This window comes from Cannabis sativa, chromosome 6, assembly GCF_029168945.1.
Source record: "Cannabis sativa cultivar Pink pepper isolate KNU-18-1 chromosome 6, ASM2916894v1, whole genome shotgun sequence".
In the NCBI taxonomy this organism is placed as follows: domain Eukaryota; kingdom Viridiplantae; phylum Streptophyta; class Magnoliopsida; order Rosales; family Cannabaceae; genus Cannabis; species Cannabis sativa.
The window spans coordinates 12,538,370-12,556,189 of NC_083606.1; the positions used below are offsets into that span (position 1 = coordinate 12,538,370).

Sequence of the window (17,820 nt, forward strand, 5' to 3'; positions counted from 1 at the left end):
GCTAATTCTAATTTAAACTTATCTTATTATATTTACAAACTCATTGGTCGAGATCCTGAGTATAAAACAATGGCTTAAAATACATATTCTATACATATATAGTTACATATTAATTTTTTTTACAAACAACAGGCAACAACAAAATGTAATTCAAAATGTAGTATGACCAAGACCCACCAGGTTGCTCTGCCGCGAATGTACAATCTTTGTCGAGCTCCTCCAGCTTAGCCTTACCCTTACCTACACAAGGTAGCAAACTGATGAGTCGACGCAAACTCAGTAAGATATTCATAACATTTATATAAGCAATGTGATACCAGCTTAATGCCTAAGTCGTCCTAAGCCCAATTACCAAGCTCACCAAATGGCTAAGAACGTTCTCAAAGAAAGTACGACCACTGTATCATATTCACTAGAGTACAGACTCCGTACTCGTGTTAGTATGGCCTTTATTGTACTTTTGGGAGTTACTAAGTCTTGTACCACATGAACTCCATAGCCCTTGGTACTCGTGTTGGTAAAACTGTAACTACCCTAATGCCCAACACTGTACTAACACCCTTAAAACTAACTCATTTAGGCGTTAGTAGTGTAACAAATAATAAGAAACACTCAATCACATATACATACTTTATGTTTTCTTACCTCGTTCCAAATTCAAGTGTGCCGGTCGACCTGAATGGAAAATCTTCGAGCTGAACGGAGGTCCTAAGTCACATTACACAATTGGGTAAATAACTCGAATAAATCGTCTCGAAACCCTAGCTCATAACTAAGGGTAATCTTAATGACACATACAATATACAGCTACCCCAAATACCAAGGAAAACCAAGCTCGAAAAATAGCACGGATTTGGAAAGTTGCAATTTTGGGGGCCTTGCTTGTAAACCGATTAATCGGTTTTACATACCCTGTAAAACCGGTCGACTGGTTTGCACCAACAAACTCCAAAAATTGCGCAACTTGGCCAAATCTTCCCCAAATGAAATGAAACTTTCCAGAACACCTATACATATATTCTAGAACAATTCCCACACAATAGTAGTAAGAAAACACAATAAATTCACCATGCCATTGTTGAGTCAAGTTTGAGTTCAAACTTGCTCAACCTCAAAATAGACAATTACAGCAGCACAAACAACCCTAAATCATCAAGTAAAACCTATTAAAACTACTCTTAATCAAAACTCAATCAAACAGAACCGAAACTCCCAAAATTCAACACTTAACCAACCAAAACCTTAAGAATATCTAGAGTAGGGTTTCAAGGGTCATACCTTCAATCAAAGGCTTCAAACCTAAACTGAATCTTCAAGATAAACCACACAATTTCATTGTTGCACCTCTAGTTCGAAGATGGAAGAAGAAGAAGGATAGAAAATCTAAGTTTTTTCCTCCATTTATCTAATTTCTAATTTTTTTTTTCTTTTCTTCTTGAATTGTTGGATAAAAGGTTAATTAGATAACCTTACTTTAATTAAATGGCAGCTGTCAACCAAAGGTGGGGACACCTATCCAAAAAAAACCAATTTACTAATGGCTAATTAGGATTTTTGCCCCCTAAACTTTTAAGGTCGTTAAAAATGCCCCATGAACTATTGAGATTGTTGGATTTAAGGACTTTTTTCTAATTTTAGTAAAAACGTCTAACATGGATGATAGTTCAGAGGGCATAATTTAGTACATATCAAAGTTTAAGGGACATGATTTGGTAGATATCAAAGTTTGGGAGCATAATTTAATACATAAACAATTTTTGAAATAATAAAACTGAATGAAATTTGACAAAAGTCCTTAAATCCAACAATTTCAATAGTTTAGGGGGCATTTTTAACGATCTTAAAAGTTCAGGGGGCATGATTTGGTACATGTCAAAGTTCAGGGGACCAAAATCCTAATTAGCCTTTACTAATCTACCCTTACATTTAAACCAAACACAAGGAACGACTTAGGGGTAAAATGGTACAGTACCACAACCCCCCCAACACCAACGATTGAGCTCACATAACATATTTTCTATCACTAAAAGGCTCTATGTTTACCCATGTGACTAAAATATCCTTCGTCGTATTTTCTATCGCCACCGAGCTAAAATTACAAGAACAAGATATTTTGCAGAAATTATAAATGTTCACATATATCCATCAATAGTAGTATAAATGATAATAAAATTAGTATATATATAATCTCATTACAAATATTATTGTTGCTCTAATTTTTTTCTCACTCAATATATTAAACTAGTGTGTTCTCCTTTTTTTTTCTTTTTTATTTTATTTTATTTTATTTTTATGTTGGGATTTTTTTTTTCTTTTATTCATCAATGAATTTCAAGATTTTTTTTATCAAGTCATTTTTTATCAATTTTGATTGTTATATTACGTTGTATTATTATTATTATTATTATTATTATTATTATTATTATTATTATTATTATTATTATTTTGACAAAGTAATTTGGATTACTCAAAAACTTACAATAAAAACACCAGCATTTGGAGCAGATGCCTCTATTTTTCTTTCATTTTATTGATTAATGGATTTTATGGTTTCTAGATTAGCATTTTTTTTTTTTACTGTCTTTATAGATAAATAAGTATTTTCTTTGTATTGTTTTTATTTAAATATTTATTTTTTTTAGTATTTTATTATATATATAAAAATTTATGTTTAATATCAATCTATTTCTTTTTTCTCCTAAATTAGTGTTAATTATTTTTTTACATGTCATATACCAATTAAACAATTAAATAAAATAAAATGAGTTTTTACACTATATACTGAGTTTTTCAATTTTTTTTTTCATTTTTAATGTAGCACGGGTATTATTACAATTTTACTGCCTTATTTAAATACTATGTACATTTTTTTTTAAAAAAAAACTTTTCCTTTGCATTTTTTGTTGCTATGGGTCTCTCAATACATTTATATTATATGAAAAAGTATAAAAATAATTGAGGTGATGGGTTATATCACGTCTGTGGTAGCTTTTGTTTTTTTTTTAAATGATGATTAAAACTGATGTTTACCTCTCTTACTCATTTTGCATTTTATATGTGTGGATATATTAACTTTTTTTTTCATTCTAATTTTCCATTCTCCTTCCCTGTTCATCTTCTTCTTCATTTTTCTTTTTTATTATATTTTGTGTTTAAAAAATCACACATGTTTCTAGTTTTTGTTTTTTTATTTTTTTCTTTCTATCTTCCATTTTTGTTTGAGTTTCTTCTTCTTCTTCTTCTTCTTCTTCTTCTTCTTCTTCTTCTTCTTCTTCTTCTTCTTCTTCTTCCATTTTCTCTTGTTTTGTTAGCAAATTAGTAATGGGTAAGAAAATTTTCAAAAAAAATCCCCCATAGCCCTACATCTTCTATAGCTTCCAAAGAGAAATTAGTTGTTAGTTCTCTAAAAAAGAGAAAATCAAAACGTTCGAAACCGATCATTGAAGATTAAAACTCTGATTTCGAACTTGATGATAAAGATTTTGAGATACCCATAGTGCTGAAGGTGTTTATGTTATTTTTCAGTTATTTAAGCATTTTTTTTCTTTTTTGTTATAGATGTTCTGCGTTCTTTTTCTTTGATCTACACTACAAGAATAATGAGTTTTACTAACGCCATTATTACTAACGCTAAAAAGTCCTCATTAAAAATGATAATATCAATAACGACACTTCAATGTCGTTGGGAGTTTGCATTCATTTAATTTTTTTTGTCAGAATCTCAATCAATAACGACATTATAGGTGCCAATGACATTATCGTTATTTATAAACACATCAACAACGACAATGTCGTTGGGAATTGAAATTCCATAGTTTAATATTCCCAGTTTAATTATTTAATTAACTGTTTAATTAAATGCGGAATAATGAAACTGGTACTGAAAACAGTTTTTCCGTAGTTACAGAATACAACTCCGTAACTCCAGAAGAAACCAGAAAAACAAACAGTGCATAAAATTAAAAAAACACACAAGGTTTTTGTACGTGATTTCAACAATCCTTTCAGATTGTTACTAGTCCACGGGGCCACGCCCAAAGATAAGATTCATTAGATCGGTCTAAAAAATATAAAGTAATTGACTAATGCATAAATAAACGCCCTCGTATTGTATGCCGCAAGCTTGATATATTCCACCTACTAACCGAATCTTGATAAAACTCCAAGAGCTCGAAATCCCTTCGATCACCTTGAAGAGTGCTTGAATCCTCTCGATGCAATACTTAAAAATCAATCTCCAGAAAGCTTTGGGAAACCTTCTCCCGAAGGTTGAGTGCTTGAATCCTCCCGATACAAGACTTGAAATGCAATCTCCCGAAAGCTTTGTGAAACCTTCTCCTGAAGGCTGCACTGATGTTCTTCTTCGTTGTAGACTTGAATACAGATTCAAGATAATACAAACTACAAATAAACAGAGTAAGAGTCGAACAACTCTTCTCTACAAAACAAAGACACTCTTTCCTTAAGATATGAATACAATTTTAAGTTTATGAAAGAGATACTAAACCTAGCTGCTATAAGGTGTATTTATAATCAATATACACCTTATTGACACCTTACACACGGTCTGTACAAGACCCCAACCCACTAGAAACTTCCCTAAAATAAATCTTCAATCAGCCCAGGAATTTCCATTTCTGTACCTACAGAATCGTGGGCAGTAAGTACAAGTTTCCTTTTATAGAAAAGGAAAGTTTAGCTCCAGTTTTCTCTTCAAGAAATCTGATATAAGAAAATGGAAACTCACACAAGATCAGAATAAATAGCTGTTTAGATAAGAGTTAATTGTGTAATCAAACTTACCATTTTTACCACAATTTCCATAAATAAGAAAGCTAGACAACTTTCCTTCCAAGTTTGGATGCACACAATAGGGAAACCAAATTAAACATACCAGCCGAAATATACAATAAATAATAAAATATTTTTATCAATTAAATATACTAAAAATAGAATTAACAGGAATTGTTTTTTTTTTCTTTAATTGTAACCGTTGAAATGAGGCTGGAATTTTCACCAAATACATTGCCACCGACAACCACTGACGACATTGTCATTAGTGGTTGATTGACACACTGCAAGGTCAGTGAACCATTGACGACAATGTCGTCAGTGGTTGCCACTGGCAATGTATTGGGTGAAAAAAAAAAGGATGCTCGAGCCCCTAACCCCATCAAATTACTCTTATTTTCATTTTCTCATTTTTGAAACCCTTTTTCTAAAAAAAAAAAAACCCTATCACCTTATCACTTTCTTCATCTTTTTCATCTAAAAAAAATATCAAATCCCCTCTCTATATCACCATACCATTTTCTTCATCCTCCATATCCAAAGAAAACCAAAACCTAAAATTTATTGTCGGACCTTCTTCATCGTCCGACCCTCTCTAATGTCGGACTACCACTACTGATCTCCACCGCCTGAGACTTTGCCAGACCACCACCCCCGCCATCTTTAGGTAGTATTATTGTTTTTCTCGTACTTTTCTCTTTAATATTAATATATATTATTATTTATTTATATATATATATAATTGAGGTTTAGGCCAGGCTGCATCTCGTAAGTAACGATATTTTCCCTCAGTTATCTCTTGTAGAAAATGCCTATAGCGACTAGCAACTTCATCATGATTGGTTTTTGTTAAATGGTCCCTAATCTTTGCATCATTTATCTCAAGTTTGGATTGAGGTTTTTGAATTTTGGGTTTGAATGGGAGGGCCAATTCCTTAGGACATTTTATTTCTAAGAATTATGGAGAATAAATTTCAAAACCAGATTGGGACATTTTCACAAAAGAAGAACCCCAATTTCTTGAAGAAATTTTTTAAAACCAAAAACTTATGAACAGTGATAAACCTAAGTTTCTCTCTAATTAAAACCCTAGACCAAAAATCAAATCGAAATTACAAAAACCAAGCGAAGAGAACAATGATGCAATTAGTTATAAAAAAAATATAATATATACCGGGAAAGAAAAAAAATGAATAACTTACTGGTTAGAGATGGACGTTTGCACAAGGAGGAACTCTGTAACTAGGGTTGAGATGAATGACTAAATGAAACCTGAGAACTTCTAAGGTTAAAGATTAAATGTGAAGAAAATTGCAGAAAATAAGTCAACGACAAAGAGGGTATTCAAGATTTTGAGAAATTAGAAAAAAGGTTTTTCGCAGAAAAGTTCGAAGGTTTTGAAGGCAGAAATAGAGAAATTGTGATTTTCTCTCAAGTTTTATACTTTTAAGTTGATCACCGTTAGATCAAAAGAGTAAAAATCTAACGGTTAGGAACAAGAGAGAATTGGAAAAGATGGACAATTAATGCTAATGATGTGCCTCGAAATCATGAATCGCTAAAATTCAAAGCATGCAATTTTTTAAATTGGGTTAAGACAAAAGTACCCTTGTAATCATTTAAAAAGCTCTCTTTATTGATAAAGAACTTTTTAAGGAGAAATTGCTCCTAAAATTTAGCTACACTTTAGAGGGTGACACGTGTCAATTAGCGGAATATGAACCACTTGGTATAATAACGTTATATCATTTTAATGCAAAGAGGAATGACTCTTTAAATATAGAATTAATAGAGTATATTCATAACTCACTGATTGTATAGTTTTAAGACATTAACCTAGAAATTACTCACTGACTGTATAGTTTTTCTTTCTCTCTGGTTAAAAATTTTGAAATTACTAAAACCAAGCGGAGAGAACAATGATGCAATTAGTTATAAAAAAAATATATACCAGGGAAGAAAAGAATGAACAACTTACTCGTTAGAGATGAACGTTTGCACAAGGAAGAACATTGTAACTGAGGATGAAAGGAATGACTAAGTGAACCCTGAGAACTTCTTAGATTGAAGACGAAATCTGAAGAAATTCACCATGAAGTAAGTCAATGACAAAGAGGGCATGCAAGATTTTGAGAAATAAAAAAAAAAGGATTTATTGCAGAAAAGCTCAAAGATTTTGAGGGTAGAAATGGTGATTTACTCTCAAGTTTTATACTTTAAGGATGATCACTGTTAGATTAAAAAAGTAAAGATCCAACGGCTAAGAACAAGAGAGAATTGGAAAAGATGGGCAGTTAATGCTAATGATGTGCCTCGAAATCATGAACCGCCAAAATTCAAAAGCATGCAATTTTTAAAATTGAGTTAAGACAAATATACCCTTGTAATATTTAAAAATTTCTTTTTATTTAAAAAAACTTTTTAAGGGGCAATTGTTATACCCAAAATTTGGCTACACTTTAGAGGGTGACACATGTCAATTAGTGGAATATGAACCACTTGGTATAATAACGTTATATCATTTGATGCAAAAAGGAATAACTCATTAAATATAGAATTAGTAAGGTATATTTATAACTCGCTGACTGTATAGTCTTAAGCGAGACAAGAATATAAAACTATTGATACATGTATTGACGAGACACCAACCTGCCTCAGAATACACAAATCCAAAGACAAGATTCATTTATTTTAAAGAAATAAGTGAAGTTACTCAAAGCAACCGCAGACAATATGTAGTGAGGCATCCACCTCGCTATTCATAAGAAAGATTAATGAGGCAAATCAGTTGTTAAACACTTAGCGTATTTTCCACATTACAATAACTAAGTACAACAACTTGGAAATATGCAAAAGACATGATTGTCCAATCTGCGAGGCCTTTTGGTCAAAGATCAGTTCTTAAGTTTGCTCAGTACACTAGTGATCATGCCATTGCTGGAAGGTATATAATTGTCCAAATCAGTATTGATCATCTACAAGCTAAGCAAGGTGCTATTATCCAAATCAACATCTACCATCTTTGAAGATAAGAACAATAAACAGTTATGCGATTATCAATTGTCATCCACACGTGTTTAAATGAAACGTGATCAATTCTCACGTTTCATGAAACGGTTATGTATTTTGAATTTAAATATAAATAACTGCCAACCTATATTCCTATAAATAGGGGCAGATCTCACTATTAAAGAGGGGGACGAAGGATCTTTGAGAGAAATACAGAAATACTATCAATTGTATATTGTATTAAATACTCAAAAAGATCTCGAATAAGATAGACTCGTGGAGTATGCAGATTTAACTGCAAAACCACGTAAATTATCTGGTGTTATTACTATACTTATTATAGTTTATTAATTTCTTATAATTTCTGTGTTAAATTTATTACGAAAAAAGTTTATTCTTGGTTAATGAAAATTTGCGTTAACACTAACAAAAACAAGAGAAAAAAAAAAAGGAAGAAGAAGAAGAAACTCAAACAAAAATGGAAGATACAAAGAAAAAAAAAATTAGAAACATGTGTGATTTCTTAAACATAAAATATAAGAAAATAAAAAAGAAAAATGAAGAAGAAGATAAACAGGGAAGGAGAATGGAAAAAAAGCTAATATATCCACACATATAAAATGCAAAATGAGTAAGAGAGGTAAACCTCAGTTTTAATCATCATTAAAAAAAAAAAATTACCTTAGGCGTGACATAACCTATCACCTCAATTATTTTTATACTTTTTCATACAATATAAATGTATTGGGAGACACATAGCAACAAAAAATGTAAAGAAAACATTTTTTTTAAAAAAATGTACATAGTATTTAAATAAGACAGTAAATTGTAATAATACCCGTGCTACATTAAAAATGAAAAAAAAAAATGAAAAAGTCAGTATATAGTGTAAAAACTCATTTTATTTTATTTAACTGTTTAATTGGTATATGGCATGTAAAAAAAATAATTAACACTAATCTAGGAGAAAAAAAATAGATTAATATTAAACATAAATTCTTATATATAAAATAAAATATTACTAAAAAAAAAACAAATATTTAAATAAAAAAATACAAAGAAAATACTTATTTATATATAAAGACAACAAAAAAAAAATGCTAATCTAGAAACTCATAAAATCCATTAATCAATAAAATAAAAGAAAAATAGAGGTTTTTGCTCCAAATACTGATGTTTTTATTGTAAATTCTTGAGTAATCCAAAACAATAATAATAATAATAATAATAATAATAATAATAATAATAATAATAATAATAATAATAATAATAATAATAATAATAATAATAATAATAATAATACAACGTAATATAACAATTAAAATTGATAAAAAAAACCCCTACAATTCATTGATGAATTAAAAAAAAAATTCCCAACAAAAAAAGAAAAAAAAAATCGAAAGAAAAAAAAAAGGAGGACACGCTAGTTTAATATATCGAGTGAGAAAAAAAAATTAAAGCAATAGTAATATTAGTGCAAAAACTGTGAAGATTTACATCAGAGTTAACTTAAAAAATAACAACAATTTAAATTAAAAATTAATAATTTTTTTAATAATTAATATTATTTTATTTTTAAAATAAATATATAATTGAATATAATTATAATATGCATAAAGTTTTAATTGCATACCAGTAGTCTTATCGTAAAAGTATACACCTTATATCTTAATAACCACATGATCTAAAATCATGATCAAAAAAGTTAGGGAAGCTAAGTCATACCATAGTCTTGCCCTATATATATAAATGTAATCAATATACAAATTTATTTAGAAATAAGGTTTTTATATATATATAAATAATTAGTTTTTTTAGGGGGCGTTTGGTATGAGGTGTTCAAAATAATTTGATTATAGGGAATATTATGAAGGAGAATATGATTTTAGAGAAATGTGTAAACTGTGTTTGGTTGTGTAGGGTAATATGTAATCATATTCCCGTTAATTGAATTATACTGTTTGGTTGAGTACAGGAATCTTATATATTATTTTAAAAAATAAAATTAAAATATTTTTTTATTGTATTTATAGAAGGTTAATTATACATAAAAATAAAATAATTATTCATTAAAGAAATATATTTATTAATTAGAAAATAATAAATTTTATTGTATTTTTTATTAATTAAAATAAATATTTCTATATATCATTATGTTATTTATTTTTGTTCGCTGTGTCATTTATATACACCATTCTCATAAAATTTATGTATAATGTATATATATGTTATTGCTAATAACATAAAAATAATTCAGTTATAAAAAAATCGATTTTACAGACTAAATATATATATCGTAATATTTTATTTATAATAAATCATAATATTAATGGTATTTAAATTTATTTATTAATTGAAAAATGTTATTCAAATTAATATAATGGAAGGGAATAACTAATTCCACCCTTTTTTTAATGTATGAACATTACCCTCCTCAAAGGTAACAAGGTAATGTTTAACATTACCATTCCCTTATTCCAAACACCCCCTTAGTGTAGTGTAATGGTATTTTATAATCCATTAATAGCTTAAAAATTTTGGGTTCGAACTTATAACTTTTTTTTTTCTCATCACTAGCTAGTCTTAGTGGCTTTTAAGAAAATAAGTAATATCATTAATAACTAAAAAGTAAAAAGTGTATGTGGAATACTTACAATAACAAAAAAAGAAAAAAAAATGGAACCGAGATTTTTCAGATTTAGGTATAATTAAATTTGAATTAGGTATCCTTAAAAAAATTGTTTGAATCAGTTATAAAAATGCTATGTGGCACATTATTTAATTATTTTTTTGAGATATTTTTGTATATATTTTGAATGTAATGTATATTTTATTTGTTCAAACTTCCCTTTCAAATCTTTTAAAAAAAAAAAAGTTTGAATCAGTTATAAAAATGCTATGTGGCACATTATTTAATTATTTTTCTGAGATATTTTTGTATATATTTTGAATGTAATGTATATTTTATTTATTTAAACTTCCCTTTCAAATCTTTAACAACCAGCTATCCCAAAACAATCGTATGGAGGAAATCCTAAAGTGAAAATTTTGAACAAAAAATAACAAGAAAAATAAAATATATACAAAAATATCTCAAAAAAAAATAATAAGAAAAATTACATAAATTACTATTTTTAAAAAAAATTACTGTTATTAACAACTGAAAACCACACGAAAATATCATAAAAATAACATCAAACAGCATTACAAATATTTAAATTTTCATATAATCATTTTGTATTTTTCTTTTGTTATTTTTGTTTTTTTTTTGTATAAAAGTAAAATTATTTGGTGCTCTGTCAAACTGTCAATTAATGTATATTTTTGGAAGAACTGCGTTGTAGTTTCAGTTAAAAATGTGCCATGCTAATTAATCTAATATAAAGCGAAAGGCAGCCTCTAATAAATGTTCACTTACATTTATATACAAAAATAAAAATAAATCACATTTATATACAAAAATTAAAATAAATCCATATATGAATAAATGCATTTACATTATTAAACTTCTACATAAAAAAATACCAGGGATAAAAATGGCAAAGACATACTTTTTCGAACAGTTTTTTTTTATCATAAATACTGAAAAACTTAATGGCAGTGGTGGCTATACACAGGTAATAATCGATACTTGTTTGAGTTTCTGTATTACTCTTAAGATTGAGTATTTATAGGTTTCATTATGGTACGTAACCTTTTCTTTTCTTGGGTTTAAGGTATGTATTGATGATTAATATCTATATATATATATATATATATATATTATAATATAAGTACGTATGCGCAGACATTTATAGATATTACTAAAAATAACTTTATTGATAATAGTTCACAGTATGTGAACTAATGATAACATTAACAGACTAACGACAACTAAAAGCATCTAACAAACGAAAATAAACATAAATAAATAAGAAACGAAATATAAACTTAAACCAATTAATAATTAAGCCTTAGTTGGAGGAGCTGAATTAGCCCTTGGTGGTGTGCCCGGGAACCCTGGAATTCTCGGAATTGGAAACTGGAATGCTGGAGTGCTTGGTGATGATCCTCCTGAAGGTGGACTAGGAAATGGAAAATGTGGGGGCCATTGGAAAGAAGGTGATCCTCCGGGAGGACTTGGTGATGACCCTCCGGAAGGTGGGCTTGGGAATGGAAAGCGTGGCCAATGGAAGGAAGGTGAACCTCCAGCAGCAGGGGGGCTTGGTGATGTGTCTCCAGAAGGTGGACTTGGAAATGGAAAGTGTGGTGGCCAATGGAAAGCAGGTGGGCTTGGTGATGAGCCTCCAGAAGGTGGGCTTGGCGATGAGCCTCCAGAAGGTGGGCTTGGAAACGGAAAATGTGGTGGCCAATGGAAAGCAGGTGGGCTTGGTGATGAGCCTCCAGAAGGTGGGCTTGGCGATGAGCCTCCAGAAGGTGGGCTTGGAAACGGAAAGTGTGGTGGCCAATGGAAAGCAGGTGGGCTTGGTGATGAGCCTCCAGAAGGTGGGCTTGGCGATGACCCTCCGGAAGGTGGGCTTGGGAATGGAAAGCGTGGCCAATGGAAGGAAGGTGAACCTCCAGCAGCAGGGGGGCTTGGTGATGAGCCTCCAGAAGGTGGACTTGGAAACGGAAAGTGTGGCGGCCATTGGAAAGCTGGTGGGCTTGGTGATGAGCCTCCTGAAGGTGGGCTTGGGTGTGGAAAGTGTGGCGGCCATTGGAAAGCTGGTGGGCTTGGCGATGAGCCTCCAGAAGGTGGGCTTGGCGATGAGCCTCCAGAAGGTGGGCTTGGGTGTGGAAAGTGTGGAGGCCACTGGAAAGCTGGTGGGCTTGGCGATGAGCCTCCAGAAGGTGGGCTTGGGTGTGGAAAGTGTGGCGGCCATTGGAAAGCTGGTGGGCTTGGCGACGAACCATCAGAAGGTGGGCTTGGGTGTGGAAAGTGTGGCGGCCATTGGAAAGCAGGTGGACTTGGTGATGATCCTCCAGATGGTGGGCTTGGAAAGTGTGGTGGCCATTGGAAAGTAGGTGGGCTTGGAGAAGAGCCTCCAGAAGGAGGACTTGGACTTGGAAAAAAGGGATGTGGCCATGATGGGAATGATGGTGGACTTGGTGATGATCCTCCTGGAGAACCAATCCCAGGAAAATTAGGCCATCTAATTCCTAGAATGGGATTTACCCATGATAAACATAGCAAAAAAGCTACAAACATTGATAATATCTTCATTTTGCTTTTGTTTTTGTTTTTTACTAACTATGAAAAGTGAAAGTGATAACACAGTTTTTATAGAGAGTTGTATTCGTATTCCTATAAATTTAAAAATTAGTTTATTATTTTTTGAAAATGTTTGTTCATAGATATTTTTAAACTTAAACTGATTCAAAACTCTACAGCCTATTTTTACGTACCATTCAAATTTTAAAAAAAAATCCTCTTAAAATTAACCTTTATTATTTATTAATTTTATTAAAAGGTTATTTTTAATCATCATTCATTTAATATATATTAGCTTTGATATATAAATTATAATCGCTATATTTGCTAACTGAAATGCCAATTACCTTTTTGAAAAATGAAAAGTTAGATTAAGAAAAAAAAACAAAAAAAAGGCCGAGAAGCACGCCACTACGTACAGGTTGCTCAAAACTTATATAAGTAAATAAATATATATATTTATATATTGCAGAAGTGTACATATTGATTTTTTAAATGAAGAGAAAATATAATAATAATTATATCGATTGATGTATGTATACAGTGGCGGAACCAGACAAAAACCCGAGGAGGGGCCAAATAGGAAGGTCAAGCGAATTGTATTTTTACCTATTTCTTTTTAAAAAATATTAATAAAATTAGGCTATTTAAAAATTTTATAACCTTAAACTATTACAATGATCGTATCGTACCCCTTGAAATTTTTTCTGCTAAAACATGTCAATGTAGTTGATGTGTTATTGTCAGGGCCACATATTTAATTTAAAATTTTAAAAAATATTTTCTTATTAACTATAAATTATAGGATAAATACTATTTTGGACCCTCTACTTTGTAAAAGTTATCAATTAGACCCTCTGTTTTGTTAAATGACAAAATGGACCCTATATTTTCCAAAATAGTATAAAAATAGGATCCTAAACTCAATTTTTAACATTTTTATTTTTTAATATAACTAACTTTAAGATAATTTCTAACACGAACAGATACAGAAAATGTAACTAGATTTGTTATAACATCTTTAGATAAAATTATTATTAAATTATATTTTGACAAAAAATCAATTCAGGGTCCTATTTGTACATTTTTCGAAAATACATGGTACATTTTGTGATTAATAAAACATAGATTCCAATTAGTAACTTTTGCAAAATACAGGATTCAAAATGGTATTTACCCTAAATTATATGAATAAAAATAAATTAATCTTAAATTTTCTTATCAATTATTGATAAGAAAAGAAATTATTTTTATTTAAATTATACATGTGGCACTTATGTAACAATGACACACAAGTCCCATTACTATTTTATTAGCCACATTGGATAAAACTTATTAGAAGTCTTATATTTCAGCATTGTGACATAGTTCGAAGGGAATAGTAAATAAATATTTCAAAAGACGATTTGATAATCGTATTAATTTGAGGGACAATTCCTACACATAGCCTTTAAATAAATATAAGAAATAGAATACACCTATACAACCCATATATAATAATACACATCTATTTATGTACATTGAGGTAAACTAAACTAACTATATTTCTTTAATAATTAAATTTAATTTTTATAAATTATATATATATATTAAAACTAATTTCCCAAAATATTAGGGGGGGCCATGGCCACCCCATACCATAACATAGTTCCGCCACTGTATGTATAGTATGTAAATGTATACATATATCATATATATAATTATTTAGTTAAATTGGAGTCGAAATGTTCATTACTTACGTACTGTGGTGTGCGTTTTTTTTTTTAATAATCCAGAGTTTATAACTATCTAGTTGGAAAATATATAATGGTGTAAAATTGATTTATTAGATTTTTCAAATTATGTTAGGAGAATATAATATAGGGAAATTCTACAATGCACCTTCTTAAAATAGTTACATTGATGCACTCTCATCTGTTTTAGCACCCGAAATAATTTTTTAGTCAAATTTTTTCTCATGGTCTCTTATAGTTATTTAAGATATCCTACAAAATTTTAAGAAATTTAGAAAAGTTTTAACACGCTGAAAACTACGTTCAAACAGTGTAATGCACGCGTGACTATTTTATTTTATACGTGACTGTTTGAACATTATTTTCTATATTGTAAATTATTCGGAATTTCTCAGTTTGAACATTATTTTCTATATTGTAAATTATTCGGAATTTCTCAAAATTTTGTAAGTTATCTTAAATAGTTATAACGTACATGAATATGAAAAAAAATAAGTCAAGGGTGTATCGGGGATGCATTGTAGAATCACCCTATAATATATTTGCACTTCACTAAATTATCCCAATATTAAAAAAAAACCTTAAAATAAATTTTAAAAATCGCTTTTAATTTTCTTTTTAATTTTTCTCTTCACATTATTTTGTGTTGATGTCAATATTTATTTTAATTTTATTTTCATAATTTTTTTTAAATCTATATAATTTTTTATAATAAAATTTTATATAATTTTTTAATTTCTTTTTATTTGATAAGCATATTTTTTTAAGAATATATATATAAAAAAAAAAAAAAAAACATAGTATAAATTAAGGATATATACCTTATATAAAATAAAATTATTAAAATAAAATATTTTTATAAATTTTTAGGCCTAAATAAAATTCTCGAAAATATTTTAGTTTAAGATTTGATTAACATGAACTAAAATGATATTTAATGCTTCTTAGAGTATAAAAGAATGTGAGCGAATCATTAGTTATTATTAATGTATAAATATCATAGCACTTCAATTGAAGCACAAACGCATCTTCTTGAAAACATTTGTGTTATATTATGTATATCTTTATATATTAAAAGTGCCTATCTAACGGCATTTCTTGGTTTAACAGAATATACTTTAAAAATAAAAGAATATTCTGTTAAATTTAGCCTTCCGTTAACTTTCAAAAATATATAAATAATTAACTCAAAAAATTAAACAATCTTTTTTTAAACGATTAAACCAAAAAAAATTAAACCCAACTCTTGGGAAAGAAGAAATCCCAATTGATGTCGCTAGATTTTATTGCAAGAAGAGATCCAAATCGATATCGCCCGAAAATTGCAGCAAATCCAATTCTCACACATCAACGATTAAGATTAGAGGAAGAGGGTTCTGATCCAATGTGATTTCATATTTCAGACATTCGTGAAAGAATTGAGGCCAAGAAGAATGTGGTTCGTTTCCCTTTTCCCTCTCTTAATCTCTTTTCTCTCTTTTAATTTCTAATATTTCTTTTTATCTAATTTAATTTCTGAATTTGAGAAAATTCATACATACACATCTTTGGGTCCATATTTTCTCTCCATAATTTCCTTCTTCCATCTTCATATTCAATTTTCATACTCCGTAGTTTTGTTCAACTGGTACGTGGCTACTCTGCTTTCCTTCTTCTTCTTCTTCTTTTTTTAATTAATTGTTAATTGCTTTGATTTGTTTTTGTATTTTAATTTATTGGTTATGATCTTATGTATTTGAATTTGAAGCAGTTTTTGTTTCCTCTGCCTGATATAATTGATTTCTTGATATTCGCATTGAATTGCGTCTTCCTTTTAAGTTGATATACGTATATATATATATGTATATTTTTGAATTAGCTCAAGACCCTATCGTTACTCTTTGTGGCTACCTCTTTTGTTGGCCTTGTTTATACAAATGGCTTCATCACCACTCACAATCACATGAATTTCCTGTTTGTAAGGCTCTTATTCAAGAGGAGAAGTTGGCCCCCCTATATGGCCGCGACAAAACTCAGTCTGACCCAAGATCGAAATCTTATTCGGGTATCGATATTCCTCATCGCCCCGCCGGCGAGAGACCTCCAACAACTCCTCCGTCAGATGCAAATCAGTTTACAAATAATGGGTTTGGATTTATGGGAGGGTTTGTCCCCATGGCAACTGCAAGAATGGGAAACTTCACTTTGGCTACTGCCTTTGGTGGATCAATACCATCATTGTTTAACATGCACTTTCATGGTTTCCCTGATGCTACTGTTTATGGCATAACTTCTGGTTTTCCTTATGGATTCCATTCCTTTCATGGTGGTCATGCTCATCATGGCTTTCCCTAGCCAGCTAATCGGGGTTCGAATGCTGATAATGCCTTGAAGAACCTTCTTATGGTGGTTGGAGTATTTGTGATCCTAGCACTGATTTGTTAGTGATGGTGAAGAAGGCCACATTCTGCTTTGTAGAGAACTCAAAAATAGACTCAAAATCCATGGCAATCTGGTACTTACAATTCCCCAATTTTCTATATGTAAATACATTAGCTTTGTGGTTAATCTTCTATGCCTCCCAATCTTTTCCAATGTTGATTTTTTTTGTTGCCAATTGTGTTATGAGTATATGCAAGAAACCTAATGTTTTCCTAATATATGTTTTTCAAAATTTCACCCCAATGGAATTGCCTTTATGAATGTCAACTTCAATTTTGTGTAATCATTTTATATATCATAAATGGGATCTTTTTCTTAGTATCGAATTAGTAAAAACAAGATCTTTTAACCCACTAATTTATGATTGCTCTCACCTTCCATGGATACAAGTTTAAACTTAAAACACCAAATTAAAAAGTTCATTTGAATCATTATATTTTTAATCTTTACATCTTACTCATCTTTACAAGTCTACATCAAATATTTTTCTTATATAGCTTTTCTTTGCTTTTTTGTTCTATCAGAATAAAAAAACACACACACACAAATCACAATATCTTTAATATTATTCATTTAAATATGATTTAACTTTTATTTATTGGATTGATATTTGATTAATGTTTATTCAATAGGTTATTTATCAATCATCTACTAAATTCACGTAGTAGTAACGAT

General features: G+C 29.8%; 2 protein-coding genes across 2 annotated transcripts; both read left to right on the forward strand.

Annotated features, from left to right (window-relative positions):
* The first annotated feature begins 7,649 nt into the window (after nucleotides 1-7,649).
* LOC115695322 (uncharacterized) lies at nucleotides 7,650-13,043 on the forward strand. Its single transcript, XM_030622396.2, has 3 exons — nucleotides 7,650-7,735; nucleotides 11,475-11,485; nucleotides 11,758-13,043. The coding sequence occupies exons 1-3, from the start codon at nucleotides 7,650-7,652 to the stop codon at nucleotides 13,041-13,043; spliced, it is 1,383 nt and encodes a 460-aa protein (XP_030478256.2).
* A 2,928-nt stretch (nucleotides 13,044-15,971) lies between these two features.
* Nucleotides 15,972-17,385, forward strand: LOC115695320 (uncharacterized). The gene has a single exon (XM_061117070.1). The coding sequence runs from the start codon at nucleotides 16,564-16,566 to the stop codon at nucleotides 17,056-17,058; it is 495 nt and encodes a 164-aa protein (XP_060973053.1). The 5' UTR covers nucleotides 15,972-16,563; the 3' UTR covers nucleotides 17,059-17,385.
* Nucleotides 17,386-17,820: the final 435 nt, after the last annotated feature.

Bases quoted from the DNA above. Each gene is read 5' to 3' on its own strand.
- LOC115695322 (XM_030622396.2), top strand. From the start codon at position 7,650: ATGATTGTCCAATCTGCGAGGCCTTTTGGTCAAAGATCAGTTCTTAAG.
- LOC115695320 (XM_061117070.1), top strand. From the start codon at position 16,564: ATGTATATTTTTGAATTAGCTCAAGACCCTATCGTTACTCTTTGTGGC.